Source organism: Schistocerca cancellata, chromosome 5 (assembly GCF_023864275.1).
Source record: "Schistocerca cancellata isolate TAMUIC-IGC-003103 chromosome 5, iqSchCanc2.1, whole genome shotgun sequence".
Classification (NCBI taxonomy): Eukaryota; Metazoa; Arthropoda; class Insecta; order Orthoptera; family Acrididae; genus Schistocerca; species Schistocerca cancellata.
The window spans coordinates 427,582,964-427,596,451 of NC_064630.1; the positions used below are offsets into that span (position 1 = coordinate 427,582,964).

Sequence of the window (13,488 nt, forward strand, 5' to 3'; positions counted from 1 at the left end):
ATCCACGACATGTTACTAAATCCCAATACAATTCCTCAGAGTTCAGAGATTTTTTACAGCAGTGCAGTTCACATAGTTCTAAGATTTGAGTGCACATGCTCTCTCTCTCTCTCTCTCTCTCTCTCTCTCTCTCTCTCTCTCTCTCTCTCGGCTGTCGCGCATTTTGTAATCTGGATCATTCTTAATCTGACAGAGCTGCCTCGCAGAGGAGTTATGGATTTGGATCATAACTTCTGCTGTAGTTGCATTCTGGGACTCTGTGAACATTTTCTGCCAAGCAGTGGTTCACTTATGGTTGTTTGTTAAAATGGAAGGGGATTTAGTCTTCCTTTGTATGTTGTCTGAAACACTCACTTCAGTCTGGCACTCACTGGCCATAAAATTTTTGTTTTATTTCTGCCCTAAGAAGTGTTTAGTAGGTGAGACGTTCTGTTTCTGAATTTTGTCAGGTCTTCCATCTGAATGCATATGGGATACATACTTGCTTACAGTTAGATTTTAGATAGTTTTTTCGGATGATTGTGCACCTCACAGTGTGTTCATACCACTTTTACAATGCTGGTCATTCCAAAATATTTAAAATTCTGAGAGCTGAAGATTTGAAAACCTTGACTTCGTCTTTTCTGAAACTACTTGAAAACTAGTACATATTCTTGTGACACTTAGCATATATTTCCTTTTTCAAAGAACTAACTTCTATCACAAAGTGAACAATTTCTTTATAGCATAGGCCCAATCTGTAATGCTGTTTTGACTTCAGTCTATTTATCTTCGGATATAGTAAATAACGAAATAACAAAGATTTTCTGTGTAGCGTTTCCTGTATCATCACATTCTGATGTACTGAATATCGTATTCCAGTTTTCAGCCGGTTATCCTTCTCTTTTGCTGCTGCCCTTCCAGGACTGTGCTGGTTAATCTTGCCGTATCCTATTTGGCAAGGGCACTTCAGTTTCTTGACATCTTTTTCTATTCCTTTGTTCTCGGGTAGAAAGTTTTCCCTTAACATTTTGGTCTTTTCGTAACTCTTTTTTTGGTATCTATACTTTCACTTGATACTTAAATTCAGAGAGAGAGAGAGAGAGAGAGAGAGAGAGAGAGAGATTTCTAATTCTGTGGCTTTTTGCACTGGAAGTTTCTGTAGCTAAGTTAAAAATAATCGAAGAATCTCTTCATGGCTGTTGAGTCCTCAACCTCACTAACCTGCCATTGCTTATTTGTGTTCCCTTATACTTAGATGTTGATTTATTGTTTTCATCTTCTGTTGTCATTAGTAACATCGCCAGTGCTGCACCACTGGCATTGGATGCTGTGTGCTGCTGGTGCCACTCTGTCATTCACTGACACTGCCTCTCGGACCTTAACAGCGACACCAGTTGACGATTGCCAGGGACCTGAGGATACCCCATTCTGAGTTATAAGGCAGTGGTATCACTGATTGCTGCTGTAAGGGGAATTGCAGTTCCATGCAGAGTAAAATATCTTATCAGATGATGCAAAGCCAGTGGGCACCAAATTGTATCAGTAAGTGCCTTCTGATTTAAAATTTCTCTCTGGACATTACATGTTGCCAGATCGGTCCTGGCTGTAACAGTCCACTTGGTCAGTTATTTAACACAATTCAGTACATACACCAATACAGAACTTTTTACGCGCGCGCGCCCACACACACACACACACACACACACACACACACACACACACACACACACACACACACACACACGGACGGACGCGCGCGCGCAGCTAGTCAGTGAACCTTGATAACCAGTGAGTAAGTCGGTGTTTGAAAATCATGTGCTCACTCTGGTTATCTCCAGTACTACTGCTAGTGGCCATGCACAAGTTGGAGGGCAGCCAGAGGAAAATGTAGAAGCTGTCATTTGACCAGAGTTTAGTTGGGAAACGGACGCAAAGTTATCAAGTCGTTCATCCAGAACAAGTATTTCTGATGCTCTTATAAGCACTAATGAGGAAATGGAAAAGGCACTTCCTTGACAAAAAAGTGTGAATGGACTTTCACTTTATAGTTCTGTCATATTTTATGTGCTACGTAGAGCACTATTAGCTTTGAAAACACAGTTTCATTTGTAACCAGGAAATTAGTTATATATATTTCATCAGCATAGGTACTTTGCAGGCTACCATATGGTGCATGGCAGAAGGTACCTAGCACCACTACTAATCATTTCATTTCCTGTTCCAATTGCAAATAGAAAAATGGAAAAACAACTGTCTATAGGCCCCTGTACGAGTCCTAATTTCTCTTATCTTTGCGACACTTATACACAGTTATGTTGGTGGCAGTAGAATTTTTCTGTAGTTAACTTCAAATGACAGTACTCTAAATTTTCTCAACAGTGTTTCTTGAAAAGAATGTTGCCTTCCCACCAAGGATTGCCATTTGAGTTTGCAAAGTAGCTCTGTAGTACTTGCACGTTGATTGAACCTACCGGTAACAAATCTAGCAGCTCACCTCTGAATTGCTTCAATGTGTCCTTTAATGTGACATGATGGGGGTCACCAAAACTTGAATAGTGCTAAAAAATGGGTCATATTAGTGTTCCATATGCAGTCTTCCTAAAATTCTGCCAATAAACCAAAGTCAACCATTTGCCGTCCTTACTGCAGTTCTTACATGTTTATTCCATTTCATATAACTTTGCAGCATTATGCGTAGATATTTAATCAATGTGACTGTGTCGAGCAGCACAGTACTAATATTATATTAAAATATTATGGGATTGTTTTTCCCACTAATCTGCGCTAACTTACTTTTTTCTGCATTTAGAGCTAACTGCCATTCATCAAACCAACTAGAAATTTTGCCTAAGTTTTCTTGTATCCTCCTGCAGCCACTCAATGACTACACCATCCCGTACACCACAGCATCATCAGCAGACAGCTGCAAATGACTGCCCCCATTGTCTATCAGGTCAGTTGTGCATATACAGAATGATAGCGGTCCTACAACACTTCCCTGACGCATTCTTGATGATACCCTTGTTGCTGATGAACACTCGCCATCAATGCCAACATACTATGTTCTATTACTCAAGAAGTCTTCAAGACACTCGCATATCTGGGAATTGACTCTGTATGCTCATACTTTTGTTAAGTCTGCAGTGGGGCACTGTGTCAGATGCTTTTTGGAAATCTAGAAATATGGAGTTTTCTTGTTGTCCTTCATCCATGGTTCACTGGATATCATGTAAGAAAAGAGCAAGCTGAGTTTTGTAAGAGTGATGCTTTCTAAATCTGGGCTAATTTGTGGGAAAAAGCTCTTCTGTCCAAAGAAATTTTATTCAAATTGAGAATATTCTCAAGAATTCTGCAGCAAATTGACATTAAGGGTATTGGTCTGTAATTTTGTGGGTCTGTTCTCTTAGCATTCCTATATACAGGAGTCACCTGCCCTTTTTCCCAGTCACTTGCGAGTTTGTGATGGGCGAGAGATTCACGATACGTGCAACCTAAGTAAGAGGCTGATGCCAGAGAGTACTGTTTGTAAAGCCGAATTGGGATTCCATCAAGACCTGGTGGCACATTTGCTTTCAGTTCTTTCTGTTGTTTCTGTATGCCAAGCTTATTATTGTGCCCTTCATACAGGAGTCTGTGTGATTGTCAAACAACAGAACGAGGGGCGTGTGAAAAGTCTGTGCAAAAATAAAAACTACTTATGTGTTTGGGGTAAACGTTTTTTATTTTTTGACATAGTCTCCTTTTAGACTTATACACTTCATCCAACACTGTTCTAATTTGTTGATTCCTTCTGAATAATACGAATTGTCCAAGTCTGCAAAATAGCTATTAGTTGCTGTAATCACCTCCTCGTTTGAATAAAATCTTTGTACCGCCAGCCATTTCTTCAAACTGGGGAACAAATAGTAGTCCGAGGGAGCCAAGTCTGGAGAATATGGGGGATGTGGAATGAGTTGGAATCCTATTTACAATAATTTTGTGATCACATCTGCTGAGGTGTGTGCTGGTTCATTTTTGTGATGGAAAAGGAGTTTTATGCGGTCCAATCGCCAGCATCTTTCTTGCAGCTCACACGAGACTGGTCAGTGAGCGACTGGATAGAAGCCCGTGACCCACGTAGTGATTTTACGTAAGACCAGAATTTCCTCAGGATCTCTGCAAGGTTTTTTGTTAAGGTATGAGTGTGGTAGTTGCTGTATGTATTGTGCATCACTCTGTGTAAAGATGCACAGATCTCTAACAACTTTTGCCTGTCGTCATTTGCACATTCTGAGAGTGCAACAGTGTTAGCTTCCTCAGCATTTTCTGAATTTTGTTACTAAACCATGAAGGGTCTTTTTTGTCCTTAATCCACTTACTCGGCACATACGTGATTACTCTAGAAAGCGATTTACAGACTGTTTAAACTTTGCCCATAATTCCTTTATGCCCATCATACCAGAACTAAATTATGTTCATTCATTGTGTAAGTGGGACCCTGACAACTGCTTATCTGCTCTTTCTAGCAGGAATACTCACTTAGCCTCCTTGATTAATTTATTAACTTCAGTAGCCAAAGTCACTTTAATGACGTTGTCATCACTAGTCCCAGTCTACAAAGTCAATAAGGTCTGGCATCTAAAATGTTTCCATTGTCTGTGAGTTGTCTAACTATCTGTTCAAGACAGTTTTTCAAAACTACTTCACAAGACTGCTTGTCAGAACCCCCTGCAATGAATCCATAGACACCCCAGTCTAATGCTCAGTAGGTTAAAGTTGACTCCAGCTTATATTGCACAATCTAGGTATTTCTGTGCTACTGAACATGGACTTTGAATTATTATAAAAGTCACTGTGGAATCAGGTGGCCAATGATTAGCTTTATTTGACATAGACCTGCTACGGACGTTCAGATAGCTTCACAGTCACATTCAAATTTGATCTCAGTAGAGATGTGTCGAGACCATGAGGCTAGATAAGTGTGAGACTTCAAATGTAAAGGTCTGAGGTTCAGTCACTAATCAGTCCAATGATTTTTTGTCACTTTTTACTCCTTTTAGCTAACGGTAAATACTTTTCAGTGAACAAACTGCCAAGTTAACCCTTTTATTTCCTGTGGCTGATGTTGTGTACATTAAATTTACTTTGTCTTAGCTGCAACAGAAGCATTTTTCCCAATAGAGACCTGAGGTACACATTTGTGAATATTCAGCCTTTTCATCATGTGGAAGTGCCTCTGACTGTTTGGTATGACTATGAAAATATCAGCAAGTCAATATAGCAATTCACAGAAGCTTGTGACCACCAGAATACACAGGCGTGGTTGGTTCACAGTATTCCACTATATAATTGAATATTGTTAACGTTATTTTACTAGGTAATTATTGAATGCTCACTTTACTATTTATTGCAGTAGTGAATATGATCAAATGAAGCCACGTGTACAAAGTAATTTTAAAAACAGATACATATTTTTGTATGAATCTTGCATCCAAAATCATTAAAAAATCACATAAGTGCATCACCATGTAAAGAAAAATCTTCCTTTCTCCAGATAAAATTCAGGTCTGAAAGGGTTGAACTGCAGTAGGAACAGTAGATCCTCCTATAAGTGGCTGAGTGAGTTCGTTTAGAGGACCATACCTAGTAGAAAAGAATTGTGGTGTCCAGGCTTTCAGGAGAGGGGCAACTACACTTTTTAAATGTCAAAAGAAAGGTCATTTATTTCGCAGTTGTTTTAAAAAGAAGAATCAAAAAGTGTCAATACTTCATGAGTTACTGACAATTTCATCTCGGTAAAATATTTTCTTAGAATATAGTTGGCCAGAGAGCCAGTATATTTTTTCCCCATATAAAAACTAACAGTATCCATGTACTGTAAATTTAATTGTTATAGTCAGACTTTTCCACTCCTTCAATCTGTTTCAAACTCATAGAAAATAAAATCTGCTTTTATGCTACTAAACACTATGCCAATTTTACACCCAATTTACTGTTTTTAGTTTGAACATTCACATGCATTCAAGAGGTAATAGATTTCAGACAGTTTGCTTCTTCTCATTTCTGCATTTCTAATACCTGTGAAGTGCAAACATAAACAATAATTCCTGAAGATTTTTATATTGTAGTGTATCAAAATCTTCTGACAGAAACAGAAGACAACCGGTTCCATCCACCTAACAGGAACTATTTCATGTGTGTCTGATCCAACCAGATGAAGTTGAGGCACTCCATAAAATGGTGCAAAAGCTTCATTCTGAAAAACCAGTTACCTGACAAGTAATACTTATTTGCTGGTTACTGATGGGTGTAACCTATTCAGTGTAGACCCATTGCATACAAGTTTTTTCTTCCAATCAAACTACTATTTCCCCAGGGAGCTCTTATTATCTTCTTTATTCCAGAGCTCCCAATAGTGTAAATCCTTGATCCCTGTGCCGTTTTAGGCATTCCAAGAACATTGAACTTAGCCTCAAGAAATGAGATGCCTTATGTTGGCTGAAACATATGCCCCACAAGAGACGGCATCTCTTTAGAAGTTATATCATGAGGTGACTGCTGTCACACAAGAGTTTTCCCCTAGAATAACTTGATCTGGGAACAGTTGTCTCATCACCCTCAGGAGGTGATGAGCTGGTTTTGTCAGCTACATTAATGGTGTAGTAGCATCAGAAATCCCAGGGACATCAGGGTTACTTAGTATTATAGTGCTCATTCCAGATGTTTTCTGGCGCAGAGACTCGGGGAAACTGTTGACAGTAGTCATTGTATCTTCCCACTGTATACAGAGAGTGGCCAATTACTCCCTGTCAAAATAAAGTTGAAAACCCCTGAAGCTGATTAACCTGAGCTTGACAAAATATCAAGGAAGAGTCAAAAACAAGAACAAAGTTAAATGAAGTTCACTGCTGTTATCCCATAGAAAAACTGTAACTAAAGGAGACTTCAAAGCTTACTATTGTGCAATAATTTCTCTCTCATAATTCTGCAATTTTTCTTTTGCTTTTGATATTTCAGGGCATTCTTTGAGGTTTTAGTTAATTTCCTGTAAAAATACTCATAAATGTGTGTCTCTATGGTGCTTCTTGTGGTAATTGTTAGCTTGATTAATAACTGATTTCTCTCTGTAAGCTCGTTCCATTGTTTGTCAGTGGTTTCTCTTGCCCTGTTCTTGAGTGACTTTTCATTTCACTGTTTGCTTCCTTATTGTATTGTAATAGTTGTTCATAGAAAATATTTTTATTTGCAGAAGAATTTTGCTTCATTGGTTCATCTTGTTAAAATTGATTTGAGCAACAACTTTCTGACAGAGCTACCTGAAAACTTTGGTGAACTGGTACAATTAAAGCACCTGGATCTTTATAATAATAAAGTAAGTATATGATTTTTTCTAAAAAATATTTGGTCTTTAAATTACTTTGCAGATGGATAAACATTTTGATTTTTACATCTATTACAAGTCTTGAAATACTAATTGACACTAGCATACTATAGATATTGAGGTCATTGTTCTAAGCATTTTCATTTATGATGTATATGTTAGATGTTGAACCAGATTTTATCTTTTAATCTTGACTGTGATGTACAGTATGACTAATATGCTACAAAAATATTCTTAAAAAAACCTTTATGTAGATTTGATAACCAAGAGAGATTTTTGATTATATTGCTGTCTGCAGTGGAAGTGAAGAATTAACAGGATCTGTTGAATGGAATGGTCAGTCTAATGAGTACAGAATATGTATTGAGAGTAAACCAAAGAAAGATGGAAATAATGAGACGTAGTAGAAATGAGAATAATGAGAAACATGGATTTGTGATAATGAAGTAGATAAAGTTAAGGAATTCTGCTACCTAGGTAGAAAAATAAATTGTGATGGACAGAACAAGGAGGACATAAAAATCAGACTAGCACTGGCAAAAAGGGCATTCCTGACCACAAGAAGTCTACTGCTGTCGAACATAGATTTTAATTTGAGGAAGAAATTTCTGAGAATGTACATTTGGAGCACAGCATTGTATGGCAGTGAAACACAGATTGTGGTAAACTGGAGAAGAAGAGACTTGAAGCATTTGAGATGTGGTGCTACTGAAGAATGTTGAAAATTAGATGGACTGGTAAGGTAAGAAATGAGGAGGTTCTCTGCAGAATTGGCATGGAAAAGCATATATGGAAAACTCTGACAGGAAGAATGAACAGGATGGAAGGATATCTGTTAAGACATCACAAAATAACTTCCATGGTACTAGAGAGAGCTGTAGAGAGTAAAAACTATAGATAATAAAAGATTGGAATACATCCACCAAATAATTGAGAATGTATCCAGGAAGTTTCAATTGAAAATGTAGGTTGCATGTGCTACTCTGAGATGAGGTGGTTGCCTCAGGAGAGGAAGAATCATTCATTACCTCTATACTACTACTTTACAGGGTTTCTATTCAGAGTGAGAGCTAGATTTGATTATTGTGTTACAATAAACACAAGAGAAGTTGGCTGCCTCGTAAAGCAGCGAACAATCTGACATTATATCTCTGATTGCCATGAAACTCATATTTGGATGTATGGTTTTTAACAGCTTATGTCCACTTCATCATATGGGCCTGTCTGGGGTTCATCAGTGAGAGAAGAAGAGACTTTGTGTGTGTGTGTGTGTGTGTGTGTGTGTGTGTGTGTGTGTGTGTGTGTGTGTGTGTGTGTAAGTGTAAGTACAATCTAACTTCTGCACCATTTCAGTGCAGTAATGTGTTCATTGTAAATAAGTATTATAGTAGTTGTATTACATGTTTATTACCTTATAAATAAATAAAAAAACTTTATTTTAAATTCAGTGCATTAATATTTGTAAAATGACTCATATAGTGTTCATTAAAAGCTTATTTGTTTTAGTTGTAAATATTTGTCGTGTATTGTTGTTTTTCTGACATGTTCCACATCCTGGAGGACCTCCTCACTATGGATCAATTGGAATGAAAGTAAATCTAATCTAATCTAGTGAAATTGAATCAGTGAAATATATTTGGTATGCTATTATTTTTGTGCCTGGAAATGTGTTTTTATTCCACTACATGAATGGTCATGTGCATATTTGTTGTGGTGGTGGTTTATAATGTGTGACACATTCCTGTTCCATGTTACCTGTTAGTGTACCTATATTTGATATGTGCAAAATGAAAGTTGTGATGTTGGCTATAATAATGTTAAAAATTTTACTCGTTGGTAATTATAAAAGTAAATATATCTAAGCTCTGTAAAGAACATAACACTCTTTCAGGTATTGTTTGGTTATAAAAGTTCTTTCTTTCAACATAGCTGCAACACCTCCCATTAAGCATTGGACAGTTGAGGAACCTGCGTTGGCTTGATCTGAAAAACAACCCACTTGTGCCAGCTCTTGCTGAAGTGGTGGGTCCATGCTTGGATGCAGCTCAGTGCCAGAAAGCTGCTCGCACTGTGGTGCCCTTTTTACAGAATTTGCAGGTGCAGATTGCTGAAGAACGTGAGCGTAGGCAACAGCAGAGAAGGAGACAGCGTGGTAAGTTTTATTTATTTATAAATCTTTTAATTTAATCAAAGGATCATCTCACAGTGGTATAGAAGTTGTCATGGTAATACAATAAAAATCAATTGCTCAAAGTATATGCACAGAATACTGAAGTATGCTCTGTAAGGGTAGGATGGCCTTGATGAAGGAATTGTCCCAGTATTTGCCTGAAGTTACCGAGGAAAACCACAGAAAATCCAAATCAGGATGGCTGGACAGAGTGAACCCCACCCTCCAAAACATGAGGTCAGTGCCTTAACAGCTGCACCGCCTCATTCAGTTGTTCCCTATTACACAACATTGTTTGATTTACTCGCCAATATCTTCTGATAACTAATAATATAAGCACACAGTTGTGCTGTTCATCACTGCACACACTCGGAACACCTGCTGATGAATTCTGGACCATGACGATGCTGCTATGCTCCTTGCGGTAACTACAGCCTGTTCGAACAACCAATTCTTTGACCACCAGTGTTCAGGTATGCTCCATGTTTCCTTCCTGTCCTTCTCTCTGTCCACCTGGGGAAAAAAAACTGTGTCAGCAAGACATTACTGTCTTGCACTTTAGATCCTCATGCATTACTTTTTTGCAAAAACAGTAAACTGTGATCATGAATTGAAATGCAACAGGGTGTCATAGTTAACCTATTATTATTACCTGCTACTCTGAATCCTCCAAGTAATCTCAGTTGTGTGTTATGCATTAGTTATAATGAATGTTTTAGCTGCCTTTCTGAACAGATGCCTTTCATTTCAGTGGTCAGTTTATTATAAAATTTTATTCGTGATAGAAAATACTGTTTTGAGATCTTTGCTTTTTTTTCCCTTGGTAAGTGTAGGACCATAGTGGCACTTGTTCCATGAATATGTATAGAAATATTGTGATGCTGTCCCTTCTCCTCTGTGCACTAACTTTACTCGAGATATGTTGTTTTACCAACCAATCGGCGCGTAAGGAACCTGTGCGCACCTAGGTTATGTCATCGACCTAGGGATACTCCACATGAATCTTCAGCTTGTGTAACTACGCCCATAATTATCCACTGTCTCATGATAGTATTCCATCCCTACTTTAGTATATGTGATTACACAGAGATGCTGAGGGCGAACTTGAATGTTCCAAATTTGGTGTAAAATAACTGCTTCCTGTGACTCTGATAAACAAAATGTTATTTATGAAAGTACACCACTTGTTCTCCAGCCAGAAATAACTCTAATCAATAAAATATTAAAATTCAGTGATAGGTCCTCCTATCATTCCATAGTATAAACCAGTAAAAAGCAAAATGCTAATTCACTTGCAACAGCATTTAAAATGCACATCTCTGTATTTTGCTATAACATATAGTGACAAGTGCCATTTCATGTCACCGATGAGCCGTTATAGTGATTCAGTGCACTCACAAAAACTAATCTAGATTATTCATCCCGGAATACATCTATAGCAATGCACATATATATTATTAAAGGACAGTAGTTTCATCTGCACCTGGGTTCTTTGTGGCTACACACTCCCACCTGACCATCGGCTGTCCACTGCTACTGACCAACTACTCAGTTCTCTGATCGTTTAGCTGCAGTGTCACCCCTTAACTTGTACTAATCTTTCTGTAACAGTTTACAGTTCCTATTAATACAAGAACACCCCCTTGTTTCAGACAGTGATTTACACTACTCAGCTGTCATTACAATTTCTTTTTCCAACCTGCTGACTCCACGTGAACTGACAGCTGATATAGCTTGACCTTCACGCTATTAGCGGAATAATTAACAATGTTATCCCTGATATGCACTACAGATTGGTAGACGTACTTACTTGCTGCAGTAAGGATATCCCATTTTCTGAGTAGCCCTTTACAGTGAGCCCAACTATGACTTATAGTTATTATTCTTATGGCTTTTTCTACAGTTGAAAAACTGTGTCCATGTTTCGTGCCTTCAGTTGACAAAAAAGAATCACGTATCTACAGGGTGTTTCAAAAATGACCGGTATATTTGAAACGGCAATAAAAACTAAACGAGCAGCGATAGAAATACACCGTTTGTTGCAATATGCTTGGGACAACAGTACATTTTCAGGCGGACAAACTTTCGAAATTACAGTAGTTACAATTTTCAACAACAGATGGCGCTGCAAGTGATGTGAAAGATATAGAAGACAATGCAGTCTGTGGGTGCGCCATTCTGTATGTCGTCTTTCTGCTGTAAGCGTGTGCTGTTCACAACGTGCAAGTGTGCTGTAGACAACATGGTTTATTCCTTAGAACAGAGGATTTTTCTGGTGTTGGCATTCCACCGCCTAGAACACAGTGTTGTTGCAACAAGACGAAGTTATCAATGGAGGTTTAATGTAACCAAAGGACCAAAAAGCGATACAATGAAGGATCTGTTTGAAAAATTTCAACGGACTGGGAACGTGACGGATGAACGTGCTGGAAAGGTAGGGCGACCGCGTTCGGCAACCACAGAGGGCAACGCGCAGCTAGTGCAGCAGGTGATCCAACAGCGGCCTCGGGTTTCCGTTCGCCGTGTTGCAGCTGCAGTCCAAATGACGCCAACGTCCACGTATCGTCTCATGCGCCAGAGTTTACACCTCTATCCATACAAAATTCAAACGCGGCAACCACTCAGCGCCGCTACCATTGCTGCACGAGAGACATTCGCTAACGATATAGTGCACAGGATTGATGATGGCGATATGCATGTGGGCAGCATTTGGTTTACTGACGAAGCTTGTTCACTGTTCCTCTTGCACCTCATGCTTATAGCTTGTTTGGCAGTATTTTATGGTCAACAGTGTCAAAAGCCTTGGACAAGTCTAAGAATGTGCCTGAAATACACTCATCCCTGTTGAGAGCTTGAAGTACACTTTTGTAAACTCGGTAATGGCCAATATTAAACTTTTTTGCTATTTTGAAGCAAAACTGTGCTTCCCTCTTAAAGAGGTTATATTTATTCATGTAACTCATTAGTCTATCGTTCATAATGCATTTGAGAAATATAGAAGTAATGAAACTGGCTAGTAGTTTTCAATACTTTCTGTATTACCATTCATTAGTAAGGGCGCAACTCATGGATGCTTTACGAACTCTGGAAAAATATCTGAACTGAAGGACTCATTTATCATTTGTTAATTGGGCATCAATGCTGTCTCTGTACTGATAGGGTTTTCCTGACTTTAAGCTCTGTTATGGAAAACGTAATAACTGAGCTTGCTGTGTAGGATGTTGTGGGTGTTACAAGCACTTCAGTAAGACTTAACTGCAACTCCTCTGCAATACATCATCCGCAAAATTTGCCTGTTCCTGAGGATGTTCTGTTATTCTACCTCCATCTTTGATGTGTATGTTAACAACTTGTGCTTGCCTTTTCTATTTTCTTGTCTACAACATCCCACGCTACTTTGTATTTATTTTCCCTTGTAAATATTATTGTGTCATTGAACGGTCTTTATGCAGTATATTTGTGGTACAAGGGTGCTCATACAATAGTTTGCAGGAGCAGAGGACATAGACCCTGGGGTATGGAGTATTTTTAATATTTTGCAATACGAATAGCAATTTGTAAGAAGCCATAAAAAAGTTTCAGTTCCAACCCTGTTAAAAATTGCATAATACTAATGTTTCAGTCATTTTCTGGAAATAAAAACATTTGTCTACACTATATTTTTACCTTTCCCTGAGAGCTAGTGGGTGGCCAGTCCCCTGTTGCCCCTGGTATTGGTACCCTTGCTGTGATGATAATCTGTGAGCTGTGGAGTAGTGCAGTGCTTTTTCAAAGAACTGAGGAATTTAAGTGCATGGAGGACATGTAGCTTAACTGTTTCTTCTGCTCAGTTAGCCTTTTGTTAAAAATGGCTGAAAAGTTTGTGGTGGGAATAATCTACTGCCAATAATGTAGTCTACACCAAAACTGCAGTTCACAAACATTTGTTGTAGTTAGGTGGTGCATAAACTGCTGTTTATGGCCAGTTCAGGTTCCA

At 38.5% G+C, this 13,488-nt stretch overlaps 1 protein-coding gene across 2 annotated transcripts in view; it reads left to right on the plus strand.

The window, feature by feature from the left end:
* Positions 1–13,488, plus strand: part of LOC126187607 (leucine-rich repeat-containing protein 59-like) — an 84,020-nt gene that overhangs the window by 46,468 nt on the left and 24,064 nt on the right. For both annotated transcript variants that reach the window (XM_049928797.1, XM_049928796.1), the window contains exons 4-5: positions 7,211–7,333; positions 9,272–9,494. In XM_049928797.1, coding sequence (XP_049784754.1) covers positions 7,211–7,333; positions 9,272–9,494 — 346 coding nt within the window. The remainder of the gene's footprint in view (positions 1–7,210; positions 7,334–9,271; positions 9,495–13,488) is intronic.